The 19,029-nt window shown below is 48.2% G+C and overlaps 1 protein-coding gene across 1 annotated transcript; it reads left to right on the top strand.

The window, feature by feature from the left end:
* Positions 1-3,549: 3,549 nt before the first annotated feature.
* NPPC (natriuretic peptide C) lies at positions 3,550-15,129 on the top strand. Its single transcript, XM_087725073.1, has 3 exons — positions 3,550-3,738; positions 4,469-4,907; positions 14,215-15,129. Exons 1-2 carry the CDS (start codon positions 3,637-3,639, stop codon positions 4,868-4,870), a joined length of 504 nt encoding a protein of 167 aa, XP_087581199.1. The 5' UTR covers positions 3,550-3,636; the 3' UTR covers positions 4,871-4,907; positions 14,215-15,129.
* The last annotated feature ends 3,900 nt before the right edge of the window (positions 15,130-19,029 follow it).

The raw sequence follows: 19,029 nt of genomic DNA, 5'->3' as shown, positions 1-19,029 counted from the left end.
GATTAGAACTCACCATCTCCTATTGCCAAGATACTCAGTCAGTTTTGGTGCCTAGGGTGGAACTAGAACTCACCGTCTCCTGGAGATTGGCTCAAAGTCACCCAGCTAAGGCAGGATTACAATTCACCATCTCCTAGTGATTGGCAAGACAGTCGGCTGGTGGGACTAGAACTCACCATCTCCTGGTGATTGGCTCAAAGTCACCCAGTCAGTTTTCACGCCTAAGGCAGGGCTAGAACTCACCGTCTCTGGGTGTTTGGCAAGTCACCCAGTTGGCTTTTGTACCTAAGGTGGGACTAGAACTCACCATCTCCTGGTGATTGGCTCAAAATCACCCAGCTAACTTTCATGCCTACGGCGGGACTAGAACTCACCGTCTCCTAGCAATTGGCAAACCATACAGCTGGCTTTCATGCCTAAGGCGGGGCTAGAACTTACCGTCTCCTGGTTTCTAGTCTGATGCCGTCACCATTAGACTAAAGTGGCTCAAATTATACAGGGAGAGCCACAGGTTGAGATGAGCTAAAAGCTGTGGGACAAAAGTCTGCGTAATGCAGGGATGTACACACCCATGCGCTCTCTAACCCTGGTGTAAAAACCACAGCTGCATTCAGAGAGACCATAAATTCCTATGTTGGGAACCATCCACTGTTTGGGGTAAACAGTGGAGGTAAGACACCCCTAACACCCCTCAGGATGGGTGTTCTGTTAAGATACAGCCTGTTGTGCCGTAAAATGGCTTCTACTGTACAGCCCAGTGGAGTTGCCATGGTAACGGCTTCACAGTCCTCCACAAGGGGGCTCCCGCTCGTAAGGGGGAAAATCCAACATTAGAAATAATGTCATTTCCCCCCTATAAGTAAATACCGGGCTACTACATTTAATAAATAAATGAACAAGAAACAGCCATGTTGGCTGCATTCGTGAGGTAAAATTTAACCAAGGCAGGTCGTGTTAAACTCAAGGCCTGCATTTACACAACAGGCAAAACTAAAGCTGGGTTAAGGCTCACTTCCGTTGTCAGAGTATTTGTTCAATGTACAGGTAGTCCTCGACTTACAACAGTTCATTTAGTGACCGTTCAAAGTCACAACGGCACTGAAATGTGGGACTTAGAGCCATTTTCTCACACTTATGATCGTCGAGGCGTCCTCGTGGTCACGTGATTTAAATTCGGATGTTCAGCCAACGATTCATATTTATGACAGTTGCAGTGTCCTGGGGGGGGGGTCACGCAAACCCCTTTTGCGACCTTCTCGCGAGCCGAGTCCAAGGGGGAAGGCCGCAGGAGATTCACTTAACGACCGTGCGACTCGTTTAAGAAGTGCAGCGATTCGCTTCACCACCGTGGCAAGGAAGGCCAAGCTCACTTAACAAGCTTCTCGCTTAGCAACGTCAACTTTGGCCTCCATCGTGGTCGTAAATTGAGGACTCCCTGTGCTACGCAACCCCGAAAGTGGGAGAAATCAAGAACCAGTTAAATTATCTTGCCGTTCACGAGAAGAGCCCCTCCCCAAACTGACTGTCTGATTAGGATGCCCCCTCCCTTAATTTCTGATCCTTGGAGTTCAGGGTGGGGGGATTTCCCAACCAGCTTTTGGGTGAGAAGAACCTCCCTTGTCTCAATGGGAATTTAATCGGATTTCTAAGTATCTCTCTCCTCCCCCACAATCGCTTGGAATTTGACACATTAAAAAAAAGAAAAGAGGGAGAGAGGGGGGGAGGGAGGGGGGGAGAGAGAAAGAAAGAAAGAAAGAAAGAAAGAAAGAAAGAAAGAAAGAAAGAAAGAAAGAAAGAAAGAAAAAGAAAATAACTGCAGCTAGAATTGTATTTGTGCAAAATTGGGAAGCTGAAGAAATCCTTAATCCCTGAAATGAGAAGAAGGAAGGAAGGAAGGAAGGGAGGGAGGGAGGGAGGGAGGAAAGAAAGAAAGAAAGAAAGAAAGAAAGAAAGAAAGAAAGAAAGAAAGAAAGAAAGAAAGAAAAAAAAGAAAATAACTGCAGAGAATTGTATTTGTGCAAAATTGGGAAGCTGAAGAAATCCTTAATCCCTGAAATGAGAAGAAGGAAGGAAGGAAGAAAAAGAAAGAAGGAAGGAAGGAAGGAAGGAAGGAAGGAAGGAAAGAAAGAAAGAAAGAAACGTAATAACTGCATCTAGAATTGGGAAGCTGAAGAAATCCCTAATCCCCAAAATGAGAGGAAAGAAGAAAGGAAGAAAAAGAAAGAAAGAAAGAAAGAAAGAAAGAAAGAAAGAAAGAAAGAAAGGTAATAACTGCATCTAGAATTTGGAAGCTGAATAAATCCCTAATCCCCAAAATGAGAGGAAAGAAGAAAGGAAGAAAAAGAAAGAAAGAAAGAAAGAAAGAAAGGTAGGTAATAACTGCGTCTAGAATTGGGAAGCTGAAGAAATCCCTAATCCCCAAAATAAGAAGAAAGAAGGAAGGAAGGAAAAGAAAGAAAGAAGGAAAGAAAGAAAGAAACGTAATAACTGTGCCTAGAATTGGAAAGCTGAAGAAATCCCTAAAGATGAAAATGTGATTAAGAAAATATTAGATTGTTAATAAGTAGATTAACACTAGCAATTAAAGGAAAGGAAGGATCAGGTTATTATCATATATGGGGGTTATTTTATCATTGGTTAGAAAATGAATATGGATAAAACGTATAAAATGAAACCATTTAGGAAGAGAAATGTTCTAACAGTAGATATGTTCAGTTGTAATGTTAAAATAAGAACAGATGTATATAAAGAATTCGGTGGTAAACTATAACTATTATAACACACAAAAATTGTACTCAGAAGACACACTGATGAAATGTTTGTTTTAAAAATAAAAAAATAAAAAAACTTTTACACAAAAAAAGAAGGAAGGAAGGAAGAAAAAAAGAAAAAAGAAAGAAAGAAGGAAGGAACGAAGGAAGGAAGGAAGAAAGAAAGAAAAAAAGAAAAAAGAAAGAATGAAAGAAGGAAGGAAGGAACGACAGCAGAAGAGGACTGCAGCATACCTGCTTCCTCCCCCCCCTTCCCAGGTGTGTGTGTGTGTGGGGGGGTCTCTTAACCCCAACTTTTCCCCCAGCCTCCCTCAACTCGAGCCGTTTGGAAGCCCGATGCACTCCCAAGCCAATGGTTCCCGGCCGCACGAGGAGGCGGAGGAGGCTCTGCGAGCGCCTGGTCGGAGGGAGAAGAGGCAGCGGCTGAGCTTCTGCCCCAGAGCGCCCCCTCGGGGCCCATCCCGCCCCCTCCCCTCCAGGCCAGACGAAGGGGAGGAAGGAGGGAGGGAGGGAGGGAAGGAGGGCAAAGCGAAGGATCGATCGCTGGATGGCGACGGCTCCCTCCCCCCCCCCGCGCAGCTCCTTCTCCCTCCCCTCCTCCTCCCTCCCTCTCCCCGCCGGCCGGGGCGGGGGATGCCGTCGGTGCGTCACCTGCAGGTCGCTTATATAAGGCGCTGCGAGCGGACCCGGGCAGGCAATTGAGAGCCGCTCGACGAGACGCTCCTGCAGCAAAGCGCCCGCTTCTCGGATCTGCTCACTTCGGTTCAGCGCTCCGCACCGTCGAGGATCCTCTCTCTTTTTTTCTCTTTCTCTCTCTCTCTCTCGCTCGCTCAGCCGTTCTCGCCCGCCTTTGCGCAGCCCGGGCATGTTCGCCTCCCGTCTGGCGGCCGGCGGGCTCCTCTTGCTGGCCCTGCTGGCTCTGGCCCTCGACGGCAAGCCGGCGCTTCCTCCGCAGCCGCTGCACCAGGTGAGCCACGGGCTCTTGCCGGGGAGGTGGAGAGGCGTCGTGGGAGAGCTCGCCCGGCTTTTCCCCGACGGGGCTGTTCTGGCTCCGTCCAGGCGCTCGGCGGGTTGGGTTGTTGAGGAATCCTAGGAGGGGACTACAGCTCCCATCGTCCCCCGCCTAAGACGGACGTTTGCAGGCTGGAAAGCGGCTGGGTGGGGGGTTGTTGAGGAATCCTAGGAGGGGACTACAGCTTCCATCGTCCCCCGCCTAAGACGGACGTTTGCAGGCTGGAAAGCGGCTAGGTGGGGGGGGGTGTTGAGGAATCCTAGGAGGGGACTACAGCTCCCATCGTCCCCCTCCTAAGACGGACGTTTGCAGGCTGGAAAGCGGCTAGGTGGGGGGGGGGGGGTTGTTGAGGAACCCTAGGAGGGGACTACAGCTTCCATCGTCCCCCGCCTACGACGGACGTTTGCAGGCTGGAAAGCGGCGGGAGGGTGGGAAGCGGTGGAGGGGGGGGGTCGGTTGGTGGTGGGGAAAACAGACGGGGGGGGGGGCAGGACGCTTCCTCTTCCCCCCACCCCTGCACCCTCCCCGTCTGATCCGCTTTCCTGCAAATTCCCGGCGCCGTCGCCTCTTTTTCCTCTCCACGGCGACGCTCCCACCACCCAACTCTCGATCGGGGGGTGGGGGAGGAAGGGTCGCCCCGTCGGGGCGGCTCCGCTGTATGACCGTCCCGTTTGTTGCTTTGCAGGCTCCGGCGGGCGGCACGACGGCGTTGCAGCGGGAGCTGACGGAGCAGCAGCCGGAGGGGTCGTCGGGTCCCGCGGCTGGAGGAGGCGGAGGGCGCAGCGGCTCCAAGGCGGGCAACGCAGCCCCGACGCCGCCGAAGAGCAAAGGGGCGGCGGCGGCGGCGGCTGCCTCGGCCGCGTCGCGGCTTCTACGGGATTTGCGCACCGAGGGCAAGCAGTCGCGGGCCGCCTGGGGGCGGATGGTGCACCCCGAGCACCAAGCAGGAGGCGGCGGCGGCGGCGGAGGAGGAGGCGGCGGCGGAGGCTCGCGTCGTCTGAAGGGGCCGGGCAAGAAAGCGCTGGGCAAGGGCTGCTTCGGCCTGAAGCTCGACCGCATCGGCTCCATGAGCGGCCTGGGCTGCTGAGCCGTCGAGGGCGGCCCGACGGCGACACCTGGCGGCGGTGAGTGGGAAGCGCGCCTGGCCTCAGTGGCTTCAGTGGTGGCAATGGGTCGAGAGGAAAAAAAAAATCAAAATCTTGGGTTTCCCCTTAAAAGTCAGGGCTGCTCCTTTGATACCTCCGTTTGTCGTCAGGATAGAGAAATTGGGGGGGGGGTGTTTGGGAGGGGCTTAAAAGACTGGCGTAAGGGGGGACCCCGCTGAGCGTTCAGATGGGATTTCCCCGCCTCCCGAATCTGTTTCCTGGGATTCACACAATTTATGGACCGCTCATCCTCGACTTACAACCACAAGGGTGCCCCAAATCGCTGCGGCTAAGCAAGACAGTCATTAAGTGAGTTTGGGGCCCCGTTTTTCGACTTTTCTGGCCACCGTTGTTAAGTGGACTGCCGCACTCGTTAAGTAATTCCCTCTTCGGTGAACCTGGCTTCCCCCGTTGTATGTCAGAAGGTCGCAAAAGGGGGGATCACGTGAAACCCACCCACCCACCCCGGGACGCCGCAACTGTCATAAATACGAGTCACTTGGCAAACGTCCACATTTTGATCATGTGGGGATGCTGCTGCAACAGTGGTAAGTGAAAAACGGCCGCATAAGTCACTTTTTTTCCCGGCGATGTCTTAACTTAAAACGGTCACGAAGTGAATTGTTGTAAGTCGAAGGCTACCTGTGTTTATTATATATTTGTTAAATTTATTAGCTGCCAATTTCTTATATTGACAATGGGACTGTAAAATAAGGAAGCTGCTAAGATTGGCCCAACCTTAAATTTGGGAAGAAATGCAAGCTAAGGATGTTGGAAAGAAGTTTTTAATTAACCTGGGTTAAGTGTGTTGTGTGAATGGAGCCTATTTCATTGTTTAAATGTTTTATTCCATCCATGATTGTCTATTATCCTGCCTTTCATGTAGACCAGGGGTGTTCAAAGTTGGGAACTTTAAGACTTGTGGACTTCAACTCCCAGAATTCCCCAGCCAACCATGCTGGCTGGGGAATTCTGGGAGTTGAAGTCCACAAGTCTTAAAGTTCCCAACTTTGAACACCCCTGGTGTAGACAATAGGATTGGGGAGATCTTGGTATCAATCAAATCATCTGTAGTTTTTTTGAGCTAAGTGTTGTTTTCCCGTAAACGGGGGTATGTGTGCAAATGGTGGAAACCCGCCGGGAATGCTGGGAGTTGAAGTCTTGAACAACTGGAAAAGGATTCAAGGTGTGGAACGTTGTCTTTGCGTAGCAATTTTAACCCGGGTGGACTTCAACTCCCAGAATTCCCCAGCCAGCACAGCTGGATTTTTGCGATTTTCTGACCCTCGAAGTCAAGAGGGAATCCAGATTCACTGCGCAACTCACGAACTGCGCTGTGATTCACATCACAAGTGCGGCAGGAATGGTCAGAAAATGGGGCAAAAATTCACCTGGCAAACGTCTCACTTAGCAACGGAAATTTTGGGCTCCGTTGTGGTGGTTAAGTTGAGGACCACCTGTAGAGAGACTGGTCCTGTTTCCTGCAGACATCTGCAGATGGCCGACAACCGATGTTTCTCTCTCTTGGTTGTGTAACGGAATTGTGAGCAAATGTGCAATTGGTCGCACATTGTTTTCCTTCCAAATTCTTCAGCCGCTGAACGACGCGGCAAAAACCGGCCTGTGCCGCCTTTCCAATTTTTATTAATTCATTGAATTTATGTACCGACCATCGCTTGTCTGCTTGCAAACCTCGTAAAAAGCATGAAATATTAAAATCAGCAGCGATTATGAAATAAGTTCTTTTTTTAAAAAAGAAACGCTCCAATTTTAAGGCCGAAGAGAGATTTCTCTTAAGAGTTGTTTCAATGCCGGGAACGGCTGCAAGCTGGCACAGCCGGTGCGCGAGTTATTTTACAGCCCGTTCAAATTTGGGCAGCCAATTTTGCACCAAAATTCCCATTTCTCCAAAGATGCTTCTTATAACGTAGGCTGAATAAATTTCTCCAGGGTTTCCTGCACAAGGAAAGGGGCAGAATTTGGGGTGTTCCCTGTCCCGTCCCCCCCAGACACAACAATATCTCGGATCCCAAACTGCACAAAAGGGTAGTGCAAATTTTTTTTTTTCACCCCTAAAAAACAACCCTCGGATTTGGCTGCCACCTGTTTCTGGCTAAATGAAGCGCCGGGGCATAATTATAGCTGGCTTTGTTAGCTTTCTAACTCTGGAAAGAGTTTTTATTTGTCCATTTAAAATAAAATACATATAAATATATGCAGACGGCTTTGCGAGAGCTTCTTTGCACATCTGTTGCATAGCGGGGATGGTTCCAGCCCCAACTCGGCATGAGAAAACTTAAAACAAAGAGGATGGATCCCGGCATGAAATGTGTCTTATTGGTCGCATTTATTTTACGAATTGTTTTATTTTAAGCCTCTGCACGCCGGTTTTTCCTGGGTAGGTGCTCCCGTCATCCTCAGATAATGCCGCTGTGCACGATGGGAACTGTGATCTAGAATTTCCCGCAGATCTGGAACCTCTGCAGTAGGTTCACCTCCAGCGAGGTTCCTTTGAATGCAGCTTGTCCTCGCTTTATGACCACAATTCCAAAATTCCTGTTGCGGCTAAGCGAAGGCGAAATAAAGCTGCCAACCTGCTATTAATATTCATCAGCCTTTTAATAAAGCCTTTTAATTAAGACCTAAATTCCTGTTGCCAAGCGAGACATTTTTAAAGTGAGTTTTGTCCCATCTTGCCCGCTTTCGCGGTGGCTCAGGGGCTAAGACACTGAGCTTGTCGATCAGAAAGGTCGGCAGTTCGGCGGTTCGAATCCCTAGCGCCGCATAACGGAGTGAGCTCCCGTGACTTGTCCCAGCTTCTGCCAACCTAGCAGTTCAGAAGCAGGTAAAAAATGCCAGTAGAAAAACAGGAACCACCTTTGGTGGGAAGGGAACAGCGTTCCGTGAGCCTTCGGCATTGAGTCATGCTGGCCACATGACCACGGAGACGTCTTCGGACAGCGCTGGCTCTTCGGCTTTGAAACAGGGATGAACACCGCCCCCTAGAGACGGGAACGCCTGGCACATATGTGCCAGGGGAACCTTTACCTTACCACCTTTCTTGCCATGGCTGGAAAGGGAATCATTGCGGTGGTTCAGTTAGTGACACGGTTGTAACTTCGGTCACTAAATGAACTGCTGAAACTTGAGAACCTCTGAAGGAGTCGTTCTCGAAAGTCTTTTTTTTTTCCCCAACGACAAATTTTAATTTCTTTTAAGCTTCCAAATTGCCACGTTTTTATTTATTTTATTTTATGTTTGATGTCTCGTACAGCCATGCCAAAACCCTGGACAGGTGCTTTTTTAATCCTCCCCCCCCCCCACGGAAATTCTTCTGGTTCTTTTTGTAGGTCTTAATTAAAAGGCTTTATTAAAAGGCTGACGAATATTAATACCAGGTTGCCAGCTTTATTTCGCCTTCGCTTAGCCGCAAATTCTCGTTTGGGGAAGAAGAAAAAAAATCCCTGGCAAAGCAGAATGATTAAAAAAAAAAAAGGAGGTGGGATGAAATAGGGAGCGAACAGCTGGAAGAAAAATCAGCATACATCTGCATCTCTGAACCTTGTTCAGCCAGGTGGACTTCAACTCCCAGAATTCCCCAGCCAGACGGCTGGGGAATTCTGGGAGTTGAGGTCCACCTGTCTTTAAGCTGCCGAGGTTGTGGGGGGGGGGGGGGGAATTCTTAGGCTATTAGCATCCTACAATTAGTCCTCGACTTATGGCAATTGAGCCCGGCATTTCCGTTGTTAAGTGAGACGCATCCCCAGTGAATTTCGTCCCCTTTGACGGCCTTTCTCGCCACAGTGGTTAAGCGAACCCTTGCTGGTGTTCAATTAGTAACACCGTTGTTAAGTGAATCTAGGTTCCCCGTTGTCTTGTCGGGAATGTCGTGACCATGGGGCACTGCAACGGTCGTAAGTACGAGTCAGTTGCCAAGCCGCTGAGTTTGGATCACGGGGATGCCACAAAGGTCACAAGTGTGTGTGTGTGTGTGTGTGTGTAGGAGGGGAAACGGTCTAAGTCGCTTTTTCCCCAGGGCCGTCGTAACATCAAACGGTCACTAAGTGAATCGTTGTAAGTCGAGGACTGTGCGTTTTTTCAACTTGGCAGGGTTGCTTTGAAGAAAGAGCCCAGAGGAAGTTTAGGATGTGAGCATCCTAAATTTAGGGCCAGGTCATTAACCAGGTGGATGCTGGGAACAAATTGTTTTTTCATTAGCAAGTTGCACAAAAAGCTATTTTGTCTACAGAAGGCCCTCGTGTGAATTGGATGTTGTTGTTGTTGTTGTTCGTTGTTTTCCTGTGTCGGGACATTTTTTAAAAGAGTCAGGATGGCATTTGCAATTCCTCTTTGAAGTGGACTTTTTAATTTTATTTTAAAAAAGGAAGCTCTTTGGAAAAGTTAGCCATGCTTTATGCCCTGAGATGTGGGACATGCAGCCAAGAAATTAAGAGACATTTGCTCCTGGGGAGGAAAGCGATGGCAAATCTAGACAGCCGACAAAAAAGCAGAGACATCACTGTGCCAACAAAATTGTGTATAGTCAAGGCTACGGTTTTCCCACTTGCAATGGATGACTGTGAAGGTTGGACCGTAAGGAAGGCTGAGCGCCAAAGAATGGAGGCCTTTGAACTCTGGTGCTGGAGAAGAAGACTCCTGCATTGAGTCCCTTGGACTGCAAGGCCATCCAACCGGTCAGAGGAGATCAACCCTGACTGCTCCTTAGAAGGCCGGATCCTGAAGAGGAAACTCAAAGACTTTGGCCACCTAAGGAGAAGGAAGGACTCCCTGGAGAAAAGCCTCATGCTGGGAACGATGGAGGGCAAAAGAAGAAGAAGGGGACGGCAGAGAAGGAGGTGGCTGGATGGAGTCACCAAAGCTCTCTCTCTCTCTCTCTCTCTCCAGTATCTCTCTCTCTCTCATTCTGTCTGTCTGTCTATCTATCTATCAATCATTCTGTCTGTCTGTCTGTCTGTCTGTCTATCTATCTATCTATCTATCTATCATCTATCTATCTATCTACAGTATCTATCTATCTATCTATCTATCTATCTACAGTATCTATCTATCTATCATCTATCTATCTATCTATCTATCTATCTATCTATCTATCTATCTATCTACAGTATCTATCTATCTATCTATCTATCTATCTACAGTATCTATCTATCTATCTATCTATCTATCTATCTATCTATTTATCTATCTATCTACAGTATCTATCTATCTATCTACAGTATCTATCTATCTATCTATCTATCTATCTACAGTATCTATCTATCTATCTATCTATCTATCTATCTACAGTATCTATCTATCAATCTATCTATCTATCTATCTATCTATTTATCTATCTATCTATCTACAGTATCTATCTATCTATCTATCTACAGTATCTATCTATCTATCTATCTATCTATCTATCTATCATCTATCTACACTATCTATCTATCTATCTATCTATCTATCTATCTATCTATCTATCTATCTATCTATCTATCTATCTACAGTATCTATCTATCTATCTATCTATCTATCTATCTATCTATCTATCTATCTACAGTATCTATCTATCTATCTATCTATCTATCTATCTATCTATCTATCTATCTATCTATCATCTATCTACACTATCTATCTATCATCTATCTACACTATCTATCTATCTATCTATCTATCTATCTATCTATCTATCTATCTATCTATCTATCTATCTATCTACAGTATCTATCTATCTATCTATCTATCTATCTATCTATCTATCTATCTATCTATCTATCTATCTATCTATCTATCTATCTATCTATCTATCTATCTATCATCTATCATCTTCTAAAACCCAAATACTTCACCACCTAATGAGAAAGAAGAAGGACTCCCGGGAGAAGCGCCTCATTCTGGGAACGATGGGTTGCAATAACTGAGAGGCTACCCCAAAGAAGGGGGGTCAGCCTGTTCTCCAAAGCACCTGAGGGCAGGACAAGAAGCAATGGGTGGAAACTAATCAAGGAGAGAAGCAACTGAGAAGTAAAGGAGACATTTCCTGACTGTGAGGACAATTAACCAGTGGAACTGCTTGCCACCGGAGGTTGTGGGAGCTCCCATCACTGGAAGTTTTTAAGAAGAGATTGCCCATTGTCTGGAATGGTATAAGGTCTCCTGCTTCAACAGGGGGTTGGACTAGAAGACCTCCAAGGTCCCTTCCACTCTGTTGTCCCGTTCATGATTTGTGGGCACAGGGAATGTAGGGATGAAGTCAATGGAAGGTGCTTTTCGTGACTTGCAATCTGATGAGAAGAAGACCAGATGGAGAAGGTTCAGCTGTGGAGGGGGTTGGACTAGAAGGCCTCCAAGGTCCCTTCCAGCTTTGATTCCGGTTGATTGAATTTCCCCCCCACAGAATGCAAGCAATTCTGTGGGTGCGCATCTCCTAAATCCCTAATAAATCTTATTATTAAAGATGTTTAAATTAAGATGAACATGACACAAATGGGCCTGGGCACAAAATTCATTTAGTGACGGTTTCAAGTAACAACGGCACTAAGAAACCGTGTTTCACACTTAACGATCGTTACAGCATCCCCCATTTTGTGATCAAAATTCAGGCGCTTGGCAACGGATTCATACTTATGACGGTCAGTGTCCCGGGGTGGTGGTGGTGGTGTCACATGATGCCCTCTTGCGCCCTTCTGACAGCAAAGTCCATCGGGAAGCCGGATTCACTTAACGACTGTGTGACTAACTTATCGACTGCCGTGGTTCATTTAACAATTGTGGCAAGAAAGGCCGTCCAATGTGGCAAAGCTCACGTCTTGTTTAGCGGCAGAAATTGTTGAGCTCCCTTGTGGTCATAAGTCGAGGACTGGCTGTATTGAGAGGCCGTAATCTTGATGGGCCGTGTACAGTGGGTTGATTTTGTTCCTGGACGACGATAAAGCTATTCAGCCTGCCAGAGATAGTCCTCCACTTACAACAGTCCGTTTAGTGACCGTCCGAAGTTACAACCGCACTGAGAAACGCGACTTAGGCCCGTGTTTCATAGCTGCGACCGTTTTCAGCATCCCCAGGATCACGTGACCAAAACACAGACGCTTGGCAGCCGACTCGTATTTGTGACGGCCGCAGAATCCCAGGTTCGCGCGATCCCCTTTTGCGACCTTCCGACGAGCCAAACCCATGGCGAAACCAGATTCACTTAACAACCGTGTGACTAACTTAACAACTGCAGTGATTCACTTAACGACCGTGGCAAGTAAGGTCGTAAAATGGGGCTAAACGCGCTTAACCAATGTTTTTGCTTAGCAAGAGTTACATTCCGGGCTCCATCAGGGTCGTAACTCGAGGACTCTCTGTACTTTCTAGGCCTCAAACGCTGCTATATAGGTAGTCCTCGACTTACGACCATGATTTTACGAGCTCAAAATTTCGGTTGTCGAGATGTTTCTTAAGGGGACTTTGCCTCATTTTACGACCGTTCTTACCATTTGCCATTTATGACGGATGCGGCACCCAGAGCAAAGCCAACGGGGGGAGGAGCCGGATTTGCTTAATGACTGCATGTTTCCCTTAACAACCTCCGGATTCGCTTAGCGAAAAAAGGTCGTAAAATGTGCACTGGACAACCGCCTTGCTTAGGGAGGGAGAGTTGGGCCCCAGGTGTGGTCATAAATTGAGGATTACTGCTTGAGATTAGTACAGTTGGGTCTCAAACCTTAGTTAACTTTATGAGGTGTGGACTTCAATTCCCAGAATTCCAAACTTGACAAGTTGAAGACTTGTGAAGCTTTGCTGGCTGGGGAATTCTGGGAGTTGAAGTTCACAAGTCTTCACGTTGTCAAGTTTGGAGGCCCACTGGACTAGATGACCCCCAAGGTCCCTTCCAACTGTTACAGGTAGTCCTCAACTTATAACACTTCGTTTAATGACTGTTCAAACTTCCAACAGCCCTGAAAAAAGCGACTTACGATCTTTTTCAAACTTAACAGCCGTCGTAACATCACATGCTTGGCAACTGATTCATATTTGTGACTGTCGCAGCGTCCCGGGGAGAGGGGGTGTCACGTGATTCCCCGTTTTGCGGCCTTCGGACAAGCCAAATCCACGGGGGAGACAGATTCACTTCGTCCCACCGGGTCCCTAACTTAATTGCTGCAGGGATTCCCCTCAACAAGGGGGGCAAGGAAAGTGGTAAAACGGGGCAAAACTCGCTTGACCGATGTCTCGCTTAGCAACGGAAATTTGAGACTCAGCTGGGGTCGTTGGCCGAGGGCTACCTGCGGTCTTTTTTTTTTCTGTAAAGAGGTTGGATGTCGATCCGTCAGAATACAGCTGGGAGGGGGACCTTGGAGGTCATCTAGTCCAGCCCCCTGCTCAAGCAGGAGACCCTATCCCATTTCAGAATCAAAATCGAGCTGGGAGGGACCTTGGGGGTCATCTAGTCCAGCCCCCTGCTCAAGCAGGGCACCCTGTTCCATTTCAGAGTCAGAATTGAGCTGGGAGGGACCTTAGGGGGTCATCTAGTCCAGCCCCCTGCTCAAGGAGGAGACCCTTTCCCATTTCAGAATCAAAATAGAGCTGGGAGGGACCTTGGGGGTCATCTAGTCCATCTCCCTGCTCAAGCAGGGCACTCTATCCCATTTCAGAGTCAGAATTGAGCTGGGAGGGACCTTGGGGGTCATCTAGTCCATCCCCCTGCTCAAGCAGGGCACTCTATCCCATTTCAGAGTCAGAATTGAGCTGGGAGGGAGACCTTGGGGGTCATCTAGTCCAGCCCCCTGCTCAAGCAGTACACCCTATTCCATTTCAGAGTCAGAATTGAGCTGGGAGGGACCTTAGGGGATCATCTAGTCCAGCCCCCTGCTCAAGGAGGAGACCCTTTCCCATTTCAGAATCAAAATCGATCTGGGAGGGACCTTAGGGGGTCATCTAGTCCAGCCCCCTGCTCAAGGAGGAGACCCTATCCCATTTCAGAATCAAAATCGATCTGGGAGGGACTTTGGGGGTCATCTAGTCCAGCCCCCTGCTCAAGCAGGAGACCCTATCCCATTTCAGAATCAAAATAGAGCTTGGAGGGACCTTAGGGGGTCATCTAGTCCAGCCCCCTGCTCAAGCAGGGCACCCTATCTCATTCCAGAACAAGTGGCTTCATCCAGCTTCACCTCCAGAACCTCTGGTGGCAAGCTGTTCCGCTGGTTAATCATTGTTCGGACGTTTCTCCTTCATTCCAGGTTGCTCCTCCCTTGGCCAGCGTCCCCCTTATGACTCTCTCGATGCTTTTTATTTCCAGATCTTTGAAGGGACACCCCACCCCCATCCGCGGACATTTCTGGACATCCCCTGCAGTCACCCAGGGCCCGACTGGCGGGACCCCAAGGCCCACACAGCCTGCCTCCTGTCGGTACGAAGAGCCTGAAGCCGAAACGACCATTTTGAGTGGGAGGGGGCTGGGTAGGGCTGGATTGAGTTTTGCACCCCCCAAATCTTCCTCTCTTACCTAATACATACATAGACGCCGTGTGTTTGTGTCTGTGTGTGTGTCTTTGGTTATTCGGGTTTTGTCCCGTGTAAAATTGGAAGTGTCTTGGCGACGTTTCGACGAAGTCTCATTCGGCGTCTTCAGGTGTGCTTGCTCGGCTTGGTGCTTTCAGCACCAAGCCGAGCAAGCACGCCTGAAGACGACGAATGAGACTTCGTCGAAACGTCGCCAAGACACTTCCAATTTTACGCGGGAGAAAACCCGAATCACCAAAGACCTACATATATATATGTATATGTATATATACATATAAATCAACAGACACCAACACAATAACACCACCACACCAATGTTGGGTTGCAGGCGGTACGCCCCAGTACGGGCATACCGGAGCCAGCCCGGAGCACCGGATATCGTTCCGGTACGGTGCTCCGGAGGGCCCACCTGCCCGCCCAAGCTCCTTATCAGTCTTTTAAGGCTTCCCTACATGCACATGGCGCATAACAGCATCTGCACGACGCTCCGCAGAGCAGCTGGAGCCTCGCTGAGCCTTGTGGAGGCGCTAAGATCCATGCACCCACTGCCCGTGTCCTTGTGGACGTCGCCGAGCCCGTTCCAACCGTACCGGTTGGAAGGGGATCCGGAACCCACCACTGGACCACCTACTCCACGCACAACTTTTCCCCCCACACACACAACATAGGACCCTTTCTGGAGACGGAGGGGGGGAAAAAACCCCCGCTGGGTATGCCATCGAAATTGCTGTTTGTACATTCGTGTCACGCATAAATGTATTTAAGTTGTAAAAGCTATTTATATATTGTTTATAAAGAGATATTTATAAGAAGAAAAAATTTATTTATGTAAACGAAATGAAAAGGGGCCGAGTATTGTATAACTTCTTTTTTGTTCTCCCTCCCTCCCGCCCCCCCCCCCCCCATTTCCCTCTCATCCTGAATATTTGGATTTGGATTTGCTGGAAGAAAAGGGGAAAAAAATCCATGTACGGTTGATAAAACTTGTCTTTTTTCTTCTTCTTCTTCAAATCGGAGGCAAATCTTTTCTTTTAAAATTGTGGGTTTGGAACGAGGCTTTAGATAACCGCGGATAAAAAGCAAATTTGTAAAAAAAAAAATAAGAACTTGCATGCTAGTTACCAAAGGTTTCAAAAGGAACCTGATGTTTTAACCGAAATTACAATGAGACTTTTCAAAAATGTCCCAATTAAACTCACTAAGACTGGAAGTCTTTCGGCCTTTCTTTTGTTTCGTTAACGCTACTGCTTCGTGGCGGCTCCGTGGCTAAAGACGCTGAGCTTGTCGCTCGGAAAGGTGGTTCGAATCCCGAGCGCCGCGTAACGGAGTGAGCTCCCGTGACTTGTCCCAGCTTCTGCCAACCTAGCAGTTCGAAAGCATGTGAAAAAATGCAAGTAGAGAAATAGGAACCACCTTTGGTGGGAAAGTAACGGCGTTGGGTACGCCTTTGGCGTTTAGTCATGCCGGCCACATGACCACGGAGACGTCTTCGGACAGCGCTGGCTCTTCAGATTTGAAACAAAGATGAGCATTGCCCCCTAGAGATATCAAATCTCACCGGCTCAGGGTTGACTCAGCCTTCCATCCTTCCAAGGTGGGTAAAATGAGGACCCGGATTGTTGTTGGGGGCAATATGCTGACTCTGTAAACCGCTTAGAGAGGCCTGATAGGCCTATGAAGCGGTATATAAGTCTAACTGCTATTGCTATTGCTATTTGAATCCCCTGTGGAGGTATTTTTAATTATTAAGTGCACCGCTCCGTATGGAGCTAATAATAATCATAATACCCATTGTCAGTGGCGCAGTGGTTAAATGCAGCACTGCAGGCTACTTCAGCTGACTGCAGTTCAGCAGTTCGGCTGTTCAAATCCCACCAGGCTCAAGGTTGACTCAGCCTTCCATCCTTCCGAGGTGGGTAAAATGAGGACCTGGATTGTTGTTGGGGGCAATATGCTGACTCTGTAAACCGCTTAGAGAGGGCTGAAAGTCCTATGAAGCGGTATATAAGTCTATTGCTATTGCTATAGAGTCGGGAACAACTAGCACATATGTGCGAGGGGAACTTTTACCTTTAACACAACTGCTAAATTTCTAAATTTACAACTGCTAAATTTCATCTAGCAATTTCTCTTTGAGGGCCAATGAATATTATCCCCTTCTTCTTTAATGGTTGAAACTAAATCTCAGACTAAATCGAGGGAGTCCTCGGCTTACGACCACAATTGCCGCCAGAAATTCTGACATTTGTTACGTAAATTTTACCCTGTTTTGTCCCAAATGTTTCCCCCCCCCCAGGGGGCAGCTGGACTTCCTTTCCCCCCCCCCCCCTTGAAGACATTTCTCTTCTCATCCAAGGAGCTTCTTCAACTCCGAAGATAAGAGCTGAAGAAGCTTCTTGGATGAGAAGCGAAACCTCTTCGAAAGAAAAAACAAGAAAGTTCAATTGCCTCCTGAAAAAAAAAGCCCCTTTGGGAGAACCAGGAAATCTCCATAGACATTTACCCCGTTTTGCAACTTTTCTTGCCACTGTTGCTAAGTGAATCATTACGGTTCTTTTTTTAAAGTTAGCAACGTGGCTGTTAAGCGAACCGGGCTTCCCCACTGACTCCGCTTGTCAGAAGGTCGCAAAAAGGGATCACGTGACCCCCCCCCAGGACACTCTGTCCGTCATAAATATGAGTTGCCCAGGCGCCTGAATTTTGATCACACGACCAGAGAGATGCCCCCAAGGGTCATACGTGTGGGAAACGGTCATAAGTCACTTCATTCAAGGCTGTTGTAACTTTGAACGGTCACTAAAGGGACTGTTGTAAGCCGAGGACTACCTAACAGTGGGGGAATCCCAATTTGGCAACTTGAAGAGGTGTGGAGTTTGCTCCTGGTTTATACAAAGTAGATTTCCCTGCCGGCGTTGATGGGGGCGTGGTTTCCTCTTTGGTAGTTCCTGGATCGAGTATTGTTTTCGCCCGATTGTTTGTCTGGTGATAATCCCCGCTTATCTGGGTGTTGGTTGCTGGAGAGGATGTCTTCTCGTCTTTTTGTTGGCTCCTTTCAATGGTGCGCAAACGTGTGGTTTATCTCTATGGGTCTACCACACCCCCACCTCGCTGGCAGGGCAAGCTACTGTCTGCTCACAGTAGGGAGCAAACACGGATGATGTTATCCAGTTGGGTGATGAAACATCTGTAAGAAAACAACCAGCTCAGAGGACGCCAAGAATCCCATAGTCCTCCTCCTCCTCACTACACATGCCACTCCCTTCTGGCACTGATGATGTCACCTAGCTGGGTCATGAAACGTCTGCAAGAAAATAATCAAGCTCAGAGACCACCAAGGACCCCACAGGTGTCATTGCCTTCCTTCTTCCCCCTTCACAACCCCACTCCCCCCTGGCACTGATGATGTTACCTAGTTGGGTCACGAACGCCTGCAAGAAAACAAACCAGCTAAGGACCCCACAGTCCTCCTTTTCCTCTCCACAAACCCCTTCTCTCCAGCACTGATGATGTTACCTAGTTGGGTCATGAAGCGTCTGCAGAAAATAACCAACCTCCGAGAGCACCCAAGGACCCCACAATTCCCCCCTCCATCCCCCAATCCCCTCTCCACAACCCCCTCTCTTCTAGCACTGATGACGTTATCAAATCGGGGGATGAAATGTCTGCAAGAAAGCAACCAAGCTCAGAGAGCACCCAGGACCCCACAACTGTCCTCCTCCTCCTCCTCTCTGCAAACCTCACTCCTGACTAGCACTGATGATGTTACCTAGTTGGGTCACGAAACGCCTGCAAGAAAACGACCAAGTTAAACCCTGAACCAGAGTTTTCTGGTTATTCCGTCCAGTTGATAAGACCAGCTGTCTCATTCAGCTGGCTGCTTGCAATTAAAACAGAATTTAAACACAACCAGACACCAAAACGACATGAAAACAGAGACTCCGAAAGAAGCCACAACACAGGCTCACCCATGTGATTCAGAGCCTCAGGTTTGATGGCAAAAGCAGGTTTTGGGGGTGAAGAGCCAGGAAGATTGGGGAAAATCTAATATTTTTTTGGGGGGGGAGGAGGATGTTCCAGAGGGCAGGTGCCATGGCAGAAAAAGCTCTTGTGCCTGACATTTGACACGGATGGGATCCGGGGTGTGCCTCCCTTGCTGGATTTAACACAATGGGGAGACACAACCAGGAAAGAGACGAATCCGTACATTTTATTTATGCAAACGAAACTCAGAAAACAGGTTAATTCTCATTCCCAAATATCTGTACTTGGGGTTGCTGTGAGTGGGCGGCCAGATAAATGTTCTAAAGGAATTCATTCAGGAGCCAGGTGAGGTTTGGTATAAACCGTGTGTGTGTGTGTGCGCGCGCGCAACCTTTAAGACTTGTGGACTTCAACGCCCAGAATTCCCCCGTGTTCAGACCGAAAGCAGGAAAGCAAAACTCCTGGTCCCGACAAAAAAACCTTTTATTCATTGACTGTGAATTCTGCTCATTCTCATCCAGCAAAGGTCTTTCAAGGGAGGATTTACAGTCACAGACCTTATCTGGCTTGGAGAGCTGCCAGGCCGATCTCTGCAAAACTTGGCAAGGAG

The sequence above is a fragment of the Thamnophis sirtalis genome, unplaced genomic scaffold, assembly GCF_051295495.1.
Source record: "Thamnophis sirtalis isolate CommonGarterSnake01/CBP01778 unplaced genomic scaffold, rThaSir2_p1.2 scaffold_11, whole genome shotgun sequence".
NCBI classification, from domain to species: Eukaryota; Metazoa; Chordata; class Lepidosauria; order Squamata; family Natricidae; genus Thamnophis; species Thamnophis sirtalis.
Note: the sequence above shows the minus strand (reverse complement) of the source record. Positions and strands in the feature narration are given on the sequence as shown.

Coding starts and splice junctions, on each gene's coding strand:
- NPPC (XM_087725073.1), top strand. CDS start 3,637: ATGTTCGCCTCCCGTCTGGCGGCCGGCGGGCTCCTCTTGCTGGCCCTG. Junction 3,739..4,468: donor CTCCGCAGCCGCTGCACCAG/GTGAGCCACGGG, acceptor GTTGCTTTGCAG/GCTCCGGCGGGCGGCACGAC.